Raw genomic sequence first — 15,209 nt, forward strand, 5'->3', positions numbered from 1 at the left:
CAAGAAGCCGTATTTTTCTCAAACAGCTTCACACTTTTCCAGGTAAGCTTGGAAAATTCCAGCTTTAGACAAGGACGGAATTAATATAACAGGCTTGTTATAAGACTAATCTTGAACAGCCAATTAAAGTGACAGCAAACTCTATGCACTTCAGTAATTTGTTGCATTCAGCCCCCCTACTGGCCCCTTAATTATAGGTCCTGCTCAGCCAATGGCACCAAAATTCACTACCCAGATCTTAAGGCCAAAGGTTGGGAACCCACTTCCATTACTAGGGTCTTCAAATCTAATGTTCAGCTAAAGAAAATGGATTGGACAGCCAAAGAACCCAAATTTAAACAGCATTATAAAACACCCAATAACAATATTAAAGAGTAAAGATAGGTTGAGCATGTTGGTCACCAGTTCTGATAAAGGGTTACAGACAAATCACAAATCTAACTTGCTCTTCGTAACGTTTGTTGGCCTCCTGTGTGCACTGTCAGCTTTTGTTTCATTTAAACCTATAATATCAGAGCCATTTTCATCTTCCAGATTGGGTTAAACCTTTCAACACATTTAACAATGTAACTCCAAAGCAGTACATCACTGTCCCGAGCTGATGTATTACGTGATACCAGCAAATGATTTTTCTCTGCTCCCAGTAAACTCAGAATGCAAAATGATATGTATTGTAGGACATAAACTTCCTACCCCTTAGGAAACACAAGATTACTAGTCGGAAAGGCAGGATGTACACAGGTACATTGGAGGTCTATAAAAATCCACAGCTGCTACTGTGGTCCTGTAACAAAAGAGCTGGAGTCAGAATCTACACTATTCACCATATCTATTAACAACTAAGGTGATGGGATAGAAAGCCACAGATCCAAGTTTGCTGATGACAATGTACTATAAAAATCAAACCCATCACTGCTGCCAGCTATGACAACGTTCTCGAGTTACTCGCACACCTTGGTCCATGTGCCCATTGCTAGTTGGCTCAATTCCTCAAGGATTATCTGTGAAAGACAACTGGATAAAGCCTGGCACATGTCCAAAGTCACCTCTCAAAGTCACCAGGCAAAGAGTCAAACTTATCTTCAAGCTCCTGACCAATATCTCTGCTTTCTTGTACTGCAAGGTCTTAGAGTGTCTCACCTTAAAGCGAATAGAGGTGAACAAGCTGGCTTTCAGCAAAGTTGAAGCACCTGCGACCAGGTCCTTGCCCTAATCACCTTCATTGAAAATGGCTTTGAAAGTAACCTCAAAACAGACACTGTCTTTCTCAATCTCACGGCAGCATACGACATGCTCTGGCAAGAGTCTACCCTCTGAGTTACCGACGCTATTGAACTACTACTCAGATAGGTGGTTCGGGGTATTGAGACAATCGCCTGGAGGAAACAGTCCAATGGGCTTCCCGAGGGATCCGTTCAGCCCCAACCCTTTTCAATCTCTATAATTAATGATTAGTCTCGGAAGTCAGCAGTTCGGAAGGCAAATACAATGTTAGCATTCATGTCGAGAGGGCCAGAATACAAGAGTAGGGATGTACTTCTGAGGCTGTATAAGGCTCGGGTCAGCTCCATTTGGACTAGTGTGAGCAGTTTTGGGCCCCATATCTAAGGAAGGATGTGCTGGCCTTGAAAAGGGTTCAGAGGAGGTTCACAAGAATGATCCCTGGAATGAAGAGCTTGTCGTATGAGGAACAGTTGAGGACTCTGGGTCTGTACTCGTTGGAGTTTAGAAGGATGAGGGGGGATCTTATTGAAACTTACAGGATACTGCGAGGCCTGGATAGAGTGGATGTGGAGAGGATGTTTCCACTAGTAGGAAAAACTAGAACCAGAGGGCACAACCTCAGGCTAAAGGGACGATCCTTTAGAACAGAGATGAGGGGGAATTTCTTCAGCCAGAGAGTGGTGAATCTGTGGAACTCTTTGCCGCAGAAGGCTGTGGAGGTCAGGTCACTGAATGTCTTTAAGACAGAGATAGATAGGTTCTTGATTAATAAAGTGATCAGGAGTTATGGGGAAAAGGCAGGAGAAATGGGATGAGAAAAATATCAGCCGAGTGGCCTAATTCTGCTCCTATGTCTTATGGAAGTTCATCTACGCTGACGATATCTGCTGCGCCTCACAGACTCTGACATTTTCTAAAGCAGAACTAAACAACAAAGTTGCAAAGCTGGCCAAAAACTGTAAGATATGGCGCCTTCAGTGCAGCAGCAACAAAACAGTTTCAAGTATATGAGAGGGCTGCACAGTGGCACAGCAGTTAGCACTGCTGCCTCGCAGCTCCAGGGACCCAGGTTCGATTCCAACCTTGGGTGATTGTCTGTGTGGAGTTTGCATGTTCTCCCTGTGTCTTGCATGGGTTTCCTCCCACAGTCCAAAGATCCGCAGGTCAAGTGGATTGGCCATGCTAAATTGCCCCTTCGTGTCCAAAGATGTGTAAGTTAAGGGATTAGGCATGGTAAATGCGTGGGGTTACGGCAATAGGGTGGGAAGGGTTGGGCCTGAGTAAGAGGGTCTTCGGAGAGTTGGTGCAGATTCAATGGGCCTCCTTCTGCACTGTATTCCATATTGTATAATCTACCTCCACAATGCCAGTGCCAAGAAGGAAGTCAACATCTCCTTGAATCGCAAGAGACTGAATCACAAACAACATCCCATTTACCTTGGTGTTTAAGCATGTTGCTCAGGACAGGAAGCCAGGGAGTTGGGTTGATCATAGAGTACCCAAGATGATACACATTTTTGCGTTGATCTGGGTGTGGGATGAGTTGTACCATCTTGGTGCATAGTACTCTGCTGTTAAATAGAAAATGGCAAGCGCTGAGGTCATTAAAATGTAATGCTGGCCTTCATATTCAATGGACTGTAAGTCATTGGCATGGGGTAAACTTGCTTAAATTATTCACAGTACAAAACGTATACTAGATTAATCAGAATCACATGCAAACTCTTGCATCCACTTTGCCAATTGACAAGTTCATGCTATTTACGCCACGGCATTGTTCCGTAGTCCACCACAATAGGTAAAGCTACCATTCAATTCCCTCAGATCTCAAGCAGTGGGTTTCTCCTGATTAATGTGCACAAAGGGGTGTAACAACTCAATAAAAGGGAGGGCATCCCCAGACCACTCATTGCAAATATCTGGGGCCAGATTGCGTGTCAACCCTCGCTTACGTTGGAAGGAAAAAGATTAAAATTAAAGGCATAAAATCAATTTGAGCAAGTTACTGCCAGAATGTTTAATATGATTTAAAAAATCAAATTATACTGTTATTTTAACAATGATGACAAATCACTTAAAATCAACAGGGTAATCACGTCATTATAATAACTCAGATAGAAATTTGATACGAGTCTGAGCGATGTCACGAGTCATTTCTAAGCACAAGAATTTTCACTGTTAATTGTGTCACTCTTGTTTTGGTATGAGATGGATATCATTGCCAAGTTTCTGCAAGTGCTGTTTTGTCATGCTACTGATTCAAGACCAGCAGCTGCAGAGAACAGGCTGTGGCAAAAGATGGAACAACTCTTCCTGTCTTTCCCTTCACTGGCTTCAAGTTTTAACTGGGGTCAGTTGGCCAGACATCTACTTTGGAATGAGAAGGTTGCACATTCAAGCTCTAATTCAGACAGATATTCCAGTATAACGCTGAACAAGCATTGCATGGTTGGAAGTGCAGTCCTTTGGCAGTACAGTGGTAGTGGTTAGCACTGCTGCCTCACGGTGCCAGGGACCAGTGTTCAAATCTGGCCTTGGGTGACCGTCTGTGTGGAGTTTGCACATTTTCCCTGTGTTGTGATGGATATTGGAGACAGAGCAGCTGAAAGATTGAGGATTTCTAGTGCTATGGGTGTAGGCAGCTCAAGGCTTAGCCACTGGTAGTGGAGCAATAAACATTGGGAATGTACAAGAGCCCAGAACTGGATGAGTGGAGAGATCTTGGGAGTGTTGGAGGGCTGGAGAAGGTTACAGATGTGGAGATGCCGGCGTTGGACTGGGGTAAACACAATAAGAAGTCTAACAACACCAGGTTAAAGTCCAACAGGTTTATGTGGTAGCAAAAGCCACTAGCTTTCGGAACAGGCTGTCCCTTCGTCAGGTGGGTGGGAATCCTGACGAAGGGACAGCCTGGTCCGAAAGCTAGTGGCTTTTGCTATCAAATAAACCTGTTGGACTTTAACCTGGTGTTTTTAGATTTCTTACTGAAAGTTACAGAGACAGGGAGGTTAGAGCCCTCAATAGCCTGGCGAATATTGCAGGTTCAAACTCCAAAAATACATTAACTAATCATTCAATCCACGGACATTTACGCAACCTTATGTGGAACATGGCTGCCGAATAATGTGTGTTGCCATTATAACAAAGCATTTGAAGTGTTTGAAAATGATGTTCAGGCACCATGCGTTCATTCTCAAGCTTGAAAAGTATTAACTCAACAATGGAGTCAAGCCAATTTCATTCACGCAATCCAGTTTATGAACTTAAACAGACATGTTTGTTTTTCTTTTAAAAATGGTTCAAATCCACAAATGCTTCCATCTACCTACTCAAAGGATGTGACACTTGTTTGTCAGCAAGGGGAGCTCTGTATGTGACTTGGTGTGAAATTTTGTTTAATCAGTCCTGTGAAGCATATTGGAAGCATTTACTATTTTAAAGACGTTATAGAACTGCATTTGATTTGATTTATTATTGTCACATGTATTAGTATACAGTGAAAAGTATTGTTTCTTGCGCACTATACAAAGTATACCGTTCATAGAGAAGGAAAGGAGCGAGTGCAGAATGTAGTGTTACAGTCATAGCTAGGGTGTAGAGAAAGATCAACTTAATGCAAGGTAATTCCACTCAAAAGTCTGATGGCAGCAGGGAAGAAGCTGTACTTGAGTCGGTTGGTACGTGCCCTCAGGCTTTTGCATCTTTTTCCCGACGGAACCGAGAATGCCCAGGATGCATGGTGTCCTTAATTATGCTGGCTGCTTTGCCGAGGCAGCGGGAAGTGTAGACAGAGTCAATGGACGGGAGGCTGGTTTGCGTGATGGATTGAGCAAGTTGTTGTGCAAATGATGCTGGAAGCACAATTCACAAGCAGAACGCAGCAGTAGAACAGCGGTCTTACCAGCTTTAAATAACTCTCTAGCTCAGACCAACACATCATAACCAGAAAGTCATCAACTTGACAACTGAAATCAAGCTTCCTAAAATGTCAACATGTGCACACAAACAAGAGGTGTCGTGAGGGAACCAGTCACATTATAATTAGTCACATACACACTGCTCCACAGCACTTATATATGCAAACTTCATTCTCGTTCCTGTTCCCAACAGTAAATTTTATCTTTAGGTTGCCACATATTTACATATTTCTGGTTAAGCAAACAAACTATTTAAACTGCTCAGAATTGAAGTTCAGCCTAGCGTGGTAACATACCCAATACAACAAACAGCTTTTAGCTGGGGATTGGGGGAGAAGCTAATTGAATATTTATATAAATCTAGCATTCACTGCAATGTTCAATTTAAAGTGAGCCAGTTGAAAAATTATAGGACTAAGCAGATATAAAATTCTACTTTCCACAGAAATCCCCCGTAAAGGTGCTTCGAGCAATTATCAAAGAACTATTATCACAGGATTATTACCCTTTATCACAGAAAACGATAGAAATACTCAGTACTGTTGGAGAGGAGCTAAGTTCAGGCTTCAGGCCAATAAGTTATCAAAACTGGAAAAGGTTGAGATATAACAGGTTTTAAACAGGTACAGAGATAGGGGAAAGGAGATTGAAGAAAAGAACCAAAGATCTGTGCTAGGGTGAAAGGCAGGAGAGAGTAAATGACAAAAGGGGCGATGATACAAGGAAATGGTAATGGGACAAAGTAAAGAAACAAAAGACAGATCTAGAAGAGGTATAACAATGAAATAATTGACAGCTGTCATCTGAATCCTCAACCCAGGGTGTGTCCACCATTTTCCACAAGTGCTCTCACCCCTTAGTCTCTGTTTCAGAAATACAATAGGATTCTCTTGCCCTCACTCTACCTTGCACTAAGTTGATCTTTCTCTACACCCTAGCTATGACTGTAACACTACATTCTGCACTCTCTCCTTTCCTTCTCTACAAACGGTATGCTTTGTCTGTATAGCACACAAGAAACAATACTTTTCACTGTATACTAATACGTGTGACAAAAATAAAATAAAATCAAGCATTTATCTCTTCCCTGCCAAACCAATTATTTACTTTATTTAGCCAGTTGAGTCAATTGAGAACCAATACCCATTTACAATAACAACCTGGTAAAGAGGCGAACATTACATCAACAAAACTTAGACAACAATATATTTCATAAAAACAATCAAATATAAATTAACAGCAAAGAGAATTGACAGTTTAGCATGTAAATACACCCAATTGTAATAAAAGTTAGTAGCTTTATCTTTAGTTGTACCTGGTTCCAGTCACTGGCAGCTGCAAACTGAAATGAGTTACTACAGAAAACTGTGCTCACTCTTGGAGTAACCATGTTGATCAAGTCACATGACCTCACATCATAAGAAACAATAAAACGTAACAAACTTTTGAATAGGCAGGTGTTTTCCCCAGCAAGGTCTGATAAATTAACCGAAGGCAGTGGTGTTGGCACCTTGTGTGCAATGCGGGCCAGTTAATCAGGGAGTACGGGTCGCAGTGATGGGTGTGAAAAGGGGCACCAGTCACAAATCCAATTGCAGCATTAAAGAGGACACCTGACTGACCAAGAGGGGTTTTGCAGGCTATTTTATAAATGATGTCACTGCAATCGAAAACTGGCAGGATAGACATCTGAACTATGGTGTATGGGCAGCACAGGGGTTAGCACTGCTGCCTCACAGCTCCAGGGACCCGGGTTCAATTCAGGCCTTGGGTGATTGTGTGGAGTTTGCACGTTCTTCCAGTGTCTGCATGGATTTCCTCCAGGTGCTCCGGTTCTCTCCCACAGTCCAAAGACGTGCAGGTTAGATGGATTAACCATGGTAAATGTGTGGGGTTACAGGGACAGAGTGGGGGAAGAGGGCCTGGGGTAAGACCCTGTGTCAGAGAGTCGGTGTAGACTCGACAGGCTGAATGGCCTCTTGTGCACTGTAGGGATTCTATGAATCTATGATCTGGCAGAGCAAAGTAAATCAGGCCTTATTGCTTTACAGAAAACCAAGTCTAACCTTAGCTTGTAAAATGTCAATGTAGAAATTAAAAGTCAAAATCTGGTCCAGCTGTAACTGCGAAGGAAAGCAAAATCGCATCAATGAACAGCAAACCTCAGCAACTCCTGATTATTCTGTTTGTATAGACTGCTCCAAGACCAGCAAGATAGGACTGACATTATTTTAAATCAGAAGCTTAAGGGGAGCCTGAGTCACTCCATTTTAAAAGGAGCACCATCCTGCATTTATATGGTGTCTTTAACTCAGTAAATTATTCCAAGGTGCTTTACAGGACTGTTAAAATGTCAGGACTGAGCCATGCAAGATTATATTAGTCATGATGTGGAGATGCCGGCGTTGGACTGGGTGAACACAGTAAGAAGTCTCACAACACCAGGTTAAAGTCCAACAGGTTTATTTGGTAGCAAATACCATAAGCTTTCGGAGCGCTGCTCCTTCGTCGCTCCGAAAGCTTATGGTATTAGCTACCAAATAAACCTGTTGGACTTTAACCTGGTGTTGTGAGACTTCTTACCAGATTATATTAGGACAGAGGACACAGACACTGGTCAGAAATGTTGGTTTAAAAAATTCTCTTCATTTCATTCTCATTTTATTTAACTTTTATTTAGCCAGTCAAGTCAATTGAGAACCAATACCCATTTACAATCACAACCTGGTCAAAAGAGGCAGAGAGAATGAAATTAAGAGAGTTTTTTTCTATCAAAGGGTTGGAATTCGCTTCCCCAATAAGTAGTGAAGATTGGATCATTGAATATATTTAAGGCTGAGATAGATAGGACCTGATTGACAAGGGAATCAAGGAGGGCAGACAGGAAAGTAGAGCCGAGGCCACAATCAGATTAGCCATGATCTTATCGAATGGCAGAGTAGGCTCAAAGGGGCCGAATGCCCTACTCCTGCTCTTAATTCTTGTGTTCTTGTAGAGACGTTTAGGGACAGAATTCCAAGTTCGGGCCAGTGGAGCAAGTAACATTCACTCCACACCAATGACCATTGGTTCTGCCAACCAATGACCATCTCCAACAAGAGAGGATCTGACCATCACCCCTCGACATTCAGTGGCATTATCATCACTGAATACCCCACTATCAACACCCGAGGGCTTACCATTGACCAGAAACTGAACTGGACTACCCATATAAATACTGTGGCTACCAGAGCAGGTCGAAGGTTAGGAATCCTGCAGGAGTCACCTCCTGACTCCCCAAAGCCTGTCCACCATCTGCAAGGCATAAGCCAGGGGTGTGATGGAATACTCTCCACTTACCTGGATGAGTGCAGCTCCAACAACATTCAAGAAGCTCTACGCCATCCAGGACAAAGCAGCCTGCTTGATTGCTACCCCTTCCAAACATTCAATCCCTCCGCCAGCGGTGAACAGAGACAGCAGTGTGTATCACCTACAAGGTGCAATGCAGCACCAAGGTTCCTTAGACAGCACTTCCAAACTCACGACCACAGCCATCTAAAAGGACAAGAGCAGCAGATAACTGGGCACACCACCACCTGGAGGTTCTCCTCCAAGTCACTCACCACCCTGACCTGGAAATATATTGCCGTTCCTTCACTGTCGCTGGGTCAAAATCCTGGAACTCCCTCAGCAGCAGCACTATGGGTGTATCTACACCTCAGAAACTGCAGTGGTTCAAGAAGGCAGGTCACCACCAACTTCTGAAGGGCAACTAGTGATGGGCAATAGATGCTGGCCCAACTTACATCCCATAAATGAAATTTAAAATTAATTTAGCCCAACGGTGGAGTAAATAAAATTAGGGATCTGCAAGAGGCCAGAATTGGAGCAACAGAGCTCTGAAGGCTGGAGGAGATGACAGAGATAGGGAGGAACAACAAATCTGTAAACAAGGATGAGAATTAGAAAATAGATGTGTTGCTTTGATTTTGACTTTATTTATTATTGCCACATGTATTCGTATACAATGAAAAGTATTGTTTCTTGCGCACTATACAGACAAAGCATACCATTCATAGTATACATAGGGGAGAAGGAAAGGAGACAGTGCAGAATATAGTGTTACAGTCGTAGCTAGGGTGTAGAAAGATCAACTTAATGCAAGGTAGGTCCATTCAAAAGTCTGGTGGCAGCAGGGAAGAAACTGTTCTTGAGTCGGTTGGTACGTCCTCAGACATTTGTATCTTTTTCCTAATGGAAGAGAGTATGTCCGGGTGCGTGGGGTCCTTGATCATGCTGACTGCTTTGCCAAGGCAGCGGGAAATGTAGACAGAGTCAATGGATGAGAGGCTGGTTTGCGTGAGGGACTGGGCTTCGTTCACGACCCTTTGCAGTTTCTTGCCATCTTGGCAGAGCAAGAACCATATCAAGCTGTGATACAACCATAAAGAATGCTTTCTATGGTGCATCTGGACAAATTGGTGAGCGTTGTTGCGGACAAGTGAAATTTCCTCAGCCTCCTGAGAAAGTCGAGCAGTGGTGAGCTTTCTTAACAAGAGCGTCGGCGTGGAGGGACCAGGACAGATTGTTGGTGATCTGTATATCTAGAAACTTGAAGCTCTTGACCATTTCCACTTCATCCCCGTTGATGTACACAGGGGCATGTCCTCCACTACGCTTCCTGATAACTATCACCTTCGTTTTGCTGACATTGAAGGAAAGATTGTCATTGCACCACTTCAACAGATTCTCTATCTCTTTCCTGTACTCTGTCTCATCATTGTTTGAGATCTGATCCATTACGGTGGTGCCATCGGCAAACTTGAAAATCGGGTTGGAGCAGAATTTGGCCGCACAGTCATAGGTGTATAAGGAGTATAGTAAGGGGCTGAGGACACAGCCTTGCAAGGCACCGGTGCTGGGCCAGGAGCCAATGTAAGTCAGTGAGCAGAGAGGGCGATAGGCGAAGAGGACTTGACGCAAACTGATATAGGAAACAGAGATTTGGATGAACTCGTGCTCACATAGGGTGGAAGATGTTTATCGTGATGCAAGTGTTTGCAAACTTGTTAAACACATTCTAAAAAGACAACCCACAAAAACACATCAGCTGCACGACATCTCCAAGATGTCTCACATTCTTCCCACTCGACAGCACACTTGAACAGCTTCTCAAAGCTCCCGTCCTCTCTGTCTGTATGATACTTGCTGACTTCCTCTCCCTCCTTCTTTCCCCAAAGCACAGGAATTAGAAATATGTACCAAACCTTTGAATGTGAACACGCAGCAATAGAGGCAGCAATACATGATATAGAAAGATTACTTTGACTTTCATGTACTATTTAAATTAAAAACCCATGGTTAGTGTCAGGCTAAGTTGGGGAATTGCATTTGGCTTACGATTTCCTGGGTTGATTTTTACAAGTAAACTACACATTACATTCGAGTAACTCGGCTAAAAACCTTTTCATTTATATAGCGCCTTTCACAGCCTCAGAACGTCCCAAAGTTTACAGCCAGTAAAGTGCAGTTGAAGTAAACTCACTGCTATAATGCAGGAAACACAACAATCAATTTACACAAATGAATCTCCCACAAATGAAAAATGACATTATCTTTTTTAGTGGTGTCGCCTGCGGGATGGTATCGATCAGGACACTGGGGATGAATTTTCCACCTTGCATTAAACAAAGCACCCAGCAGCCTGCCTCCAGCCCCTCAGCCTCCTCGCCGCCACTCCACATTCACCAAAATTCCCACAAATCCCTAATACTGCTTCCTTGACACTTTCTCCCGCCACATGCTTCCAGCCACCAAGCCTCATCTTTCAACACCCATTCCAACACCTCCATCCCGGTACCCTTCATTCCCCCCTGCCCTCCAAGTCAAAGTCTTTAAAGTTAATTTATTAGTCACAAGTATATGAACGCTGCAATGAAGTTACTGTGAAATTCCCCTAGTCAGCACAGTCCACAGCCTGTTTGGGTCGATGCACCTAACCCGCACATCTTCCGGACTGCGGGAGGAAACCGGAGCTCCCGGAGAAAACCCACGCAGACACAGGAAGAAGGTGCAAACTCCACACAGACAGTGGCCCAAACCGGGAATCAAACCTGGGTCCCTGGTGTGAACACAGTAAGAAGTTTAACAACACCAGGTTAAAGTCCAACAGGTTTATTTGGTAGCAAATGCCACTAGCTTTCAGAGCGCTGCCCTTTCGTCAGGTGGAGTGGAAATCTGCTCACAAACAGGACAGTCATGATGTGGAGATGCAAACTCAATTTACAGAATAATGATTGGAATGCAGTTTTTACAGATAATCAAGACTTGATTATCTGTAAAGACTGCATTCCAATCATTATTCTGTAAATTGAGTTTGTGTCTCTGTATGCTCTGTTTGTGAGCAGATCTCCCACTCCACCTGACGAAGGGGCAGCACTCTGAAAGCTAGTGGCATTTGCTACCAAATAAACCTGTTGGACTTTAACCTGGTGTTGTTAAACTTCTTACTGTGTTTACCCCAGTCCAACGCCGGCATCTCCACATCATCCCTGGTGTGAAGCAGCAGGGCTAACCACTGTGTTACCGTGCCACCCTTCTCCCCTCCCTTCCTTAGCTCAATTCCTTGTCTCCCTATCCCCAATATCACCCTCTATTCCCCTCCCTAAACTCTCCTCCAGCATTGCCCCTCTTGCCTTCCTCTACCCCATCTTCTCCTCCCTCCTTCCCACAGCTCCACCCTACTTCCCTCCCTGCCACCCTCCTCTTCCCTGTCCCTTTCCCCCCTCCCTCACCATCCCTCCCCTCTTACCACCCTACTCCCCCAACATCCCCCCCTCCTTACCACCCTGCCCCCTCACATCCCTCCTGCTCCCATCTCTCCCCCTACCCCTTCATTCCCCCCCTTACCTTTCTTGTCCATCAGCCACATGAAGAGGAAGCAGGGCAAGAAGCCGATGGGGCCCCACAGGACCAGCAGTGTGATGTCCAGGGTGCTGAAGCCCAGGGCCTGCTTGGCCGAGTTCTGGATGGGGCCCCAGGAGTTCCACAGGAGGCCCTGCATGAAGCCGAGCAGCGAGAAGGCGGTCAGGATCAGCCAGCGGCGCCGGTAGAGGCGGCTGGCCGCACAGGCAGCGGGAGACGGGCCCAGCAGCGGCTGGCCTTCCTCCTCGCTGCCCCACATCGCTCCCGCTCCGGTTCCAGCCGGATCGTTGCCCCCGGTTACCGGCCGGCCACTCTCCCCAATCCAAACACGGTCCAGACCTCCTCTGCGCGCATGCGCGCCACTGACACTCGGGCTGCCCTGACGTAATGACGTCATTCGCGCTCCACGCCGTTGCGTCATTGCGTCACTCGCGCTGCGGCGACATCTATTGCGTTCCATCCACGACGTATTACGTCATTGGCGCCCGCACCAGGCCAGGCGTGGCTACGTCACTCACCCGTGGCTCAGCTACGCGCATGCGCGCTGCCGACTTTCTTCTCAGCCATGCACTTGTTGCTCAGGGTTTGTGTCTGTGACTGGGTTGGGATTCTTGGCAGCAAGTACTCCAGGGCACCAGTGCAAATCCCACCACACAAACTGGGCATTTCACGTTCAATTATTCAAATTAAAAATGTTGGAAAAGCACAGCAGGGTTGGCAGCATCTGTGGAGAGAATCATAAAATTCCTAAAGTGCAGAAGGAGGTCATTCAGCCCATCGAGCCTGCACTGACAACAATCCCACCCAGGCCTTATCCCCGTAACTGTACAAAACTCTGGTGCAGCCGCATTTGGAGTATTGCGTACAGTTCTGGTCGCCGTATTATAGGAAAGATGTGGAAGTGTTGGAAAGGGTGCAGAGGAGATTTACCAGGATGTTGCCTGGTATGGTGGGAAAATCGTATGAGGAAAGGCTGAGGGACTTGAGGTTGTTTTTGTTAGAAGAAGGTTAAGAGGTGACTTAATAGAGGCATACAAGATGATCAGAGGATTAGATAGGGTGGATAGTGAGAGTCTTTTTCCTCGGATGGTGATGGCTAGCACGAGGGGACATAGCTTTAAATTGAGGGGTGAGAGATATAGGACAGATGCTAGAGGTAGGTTCTTTACTCAGAGAGTAGTAAGGGCGTGGAATGCCCTGCCTGCAGCAGTAGTGGACTCGTCAACATTAAGAGCATTCAAATGGTTATTGGATAAACAAATGGATGATATTGGAATGGTGTAGATTAGAGGGGCTTTAGATTGGTTCCACTGGTCGGCGCAACATCGAGGACCGAAGGGCCTGTACTGCGCTGTAATGTTCTATGTAATCCCACCCCATCCTGCAAATCCCCCTAAGGTGCAATTTAGTATGGCCAATCAACCTAACCTACACATTATTGGAGTGTGGGAGGAAACTGGAGCACCTAGGGGAGGCAATGGCCTCATGGTATTATTGCTAGACTATTAATCCAGAAACTCAGCAGATGTTCTGGGGACATGGGTTCGAATCCTGCCATGGTAGATGCTTGAATTTAAATTTGATAAAAAATATCTGGGATTAAGAATCTGCTGATGACTGTGAAGCAATTGTCAGAAAAACACATCTGGTTCACTAGTGTTTTTGGGGCGGCACGGTAGCACTGCTGCTTCACAGCTCCAGGGACCTGGGTTCGATTCCCGGCTTGGGTCACTGTGTGGAGTTTGCACATTCTCCTCGTGTCTGTGTGGGTTTCCTCCGGGTGCTCCGTTTTCCTCCCACAGTCCAAAGATGTGCGGGTTAGGTTGATTGGCCATGCTAAAAATTGTCCTTCGTGTCCTGAGATGCGTAGGTTAGAGGGATCAGTGGGTAAATATGTAGGGATATGGGGGTAGGGCATGGGTGGGATTGTGGTCAGTGCAGACTCGATGGGCTGAATGGCCTCTTTCTGTACTGTAGTGTTTCTATGATTCTATAACCTGGAGGAAACCCACGCAGACACAAGGAGAACGTGCAAACTCTGCACAGTCACCCCAGGCCAGGATTGAACCCTGGTCCCTGACATTGTAAGGTAGCAGTGTTAACATGACTCTTCTTTGGGACCGAAATAAAATAAATCTTGCATTAAAATGTTGGTAGCAGTTGCTACTGCCTCTCGCTACTGCGAGCAAGAGATCTACTATCATGATGTGTCACACTCGTCTGTTATCTGCTGTGGTCACACAACCACTGTAACTTGTCTGCAACCACTCTGTGATGTCTATCATCCAGCTACGCTGAGGTCAACCCCTCTTTCTGCTACCCTCCATTTTGCTCACTGGCAGAGATCTCAGTAGCTTTTCAGCTCGGATCAAATGAGAAAAATACTATGTTTTCTTTTCAAATATCACTCTTGCAATTTCAAGTATCTCTTCATTTTCCTTATGGTCTTAGAAGCTACATCTTTAGCATTTCAAAGACCTTTATTTTCTTCCACAGATCCTTATTTATTGTCCAGGTTTCTGAGGCATATAGGAAAGAGGATAGGGCAGGTAGCATCTTATGAACTTTTCCCTGGTTGCAAGTATGAGTTTTCTTAATGCTGCTGTGGAGATGCTACCGTTGGACTGGGGCAGGCACAGTAAGAAGTCTCACAACACAGGTTAAAGTCCAACAGGTTTATTTGGAATCACGAGCTTTTGGAGCGCTGCTCCTTCATCAGGTGAGTCTTCTTAATGGTAACACATCCTTCATCTTCACCAAATTACTTCTGACAATTTCTATCCTTCTGACGTCAGCATCGTATCGACCATCTTCTGTTATCATTTGTCCGCAATAGACAAGCTTATCTACTTGTATCAGTAAGCACCGGATACTCATAACTCATTCAATCCACGAATGTCCTTTAGGGAAGGAAATCTGCCATCCTTACTTGGTCTGGCCTACATGTGATTCCAGACCCACAGCAGCATGGTTAACTCTTAACTGCCCTCAGGAATGGCCTAGCAAGCTCTGAGTTGTACTGAAGAAGACCAGCATCCCCTCAAGGGCAATTAAGGATGTCCTGTAAATGCTCGTTAGTGATGCCCACATCCCATGTATGAATTAAAATAAACGTCTGTCTAGGGATGGAATTATCAGGATGTGTTGAATGATTTTCTCCCC

At 45.0% G+C, this 15,209-nt stretch overlaps 1 protein-coding gene across 2 annotated transcripts in view; it reads right to left on the reverse strand.

The window, feature by feature from the left end:
* slc49a4 (solute carrier family 49 member 4) overlaps positions 1-12,405 on the reverse strand; it is a 73,069-nt gene extending 60,664 nt beyond the window's left edge. Inside the window, exon 1 of one of the 2 annotated variants that reach the window (XM_078227889.1) lies at positions 12,033-12,405. In XM_078227889.1, the coding sequence (XP_078084015.1) occupies positions 12,033-12,306 (274 nt within the window). In that variant the 5' untranslated portion in view covers positions 12,307-12,405. The remainder of the gene's footprint in view (positions 1-12,032) is intronic. The other variant, XM_078227891.1, reaches the window with a different exon arrangement.
* Between the last annotated feature and the right edge of the window lie 2,804 nt (positions 12,406-15,209).

This window comes from Mustelus asterias, chromosome 14 (assembly GCF_964213995.1).
Source record: "Mustelus asterias chromosome 14, sMusAst1.hap1.1, whole genome shotgun sequence".
In the NCBI taxonomy this organism is placed as follows: Eukaryota; Metazoa; Chordata; class Chondrichthyes; order Carcharhiniformes; family Triakidae; genus Mustelus; species Mustelus asterias.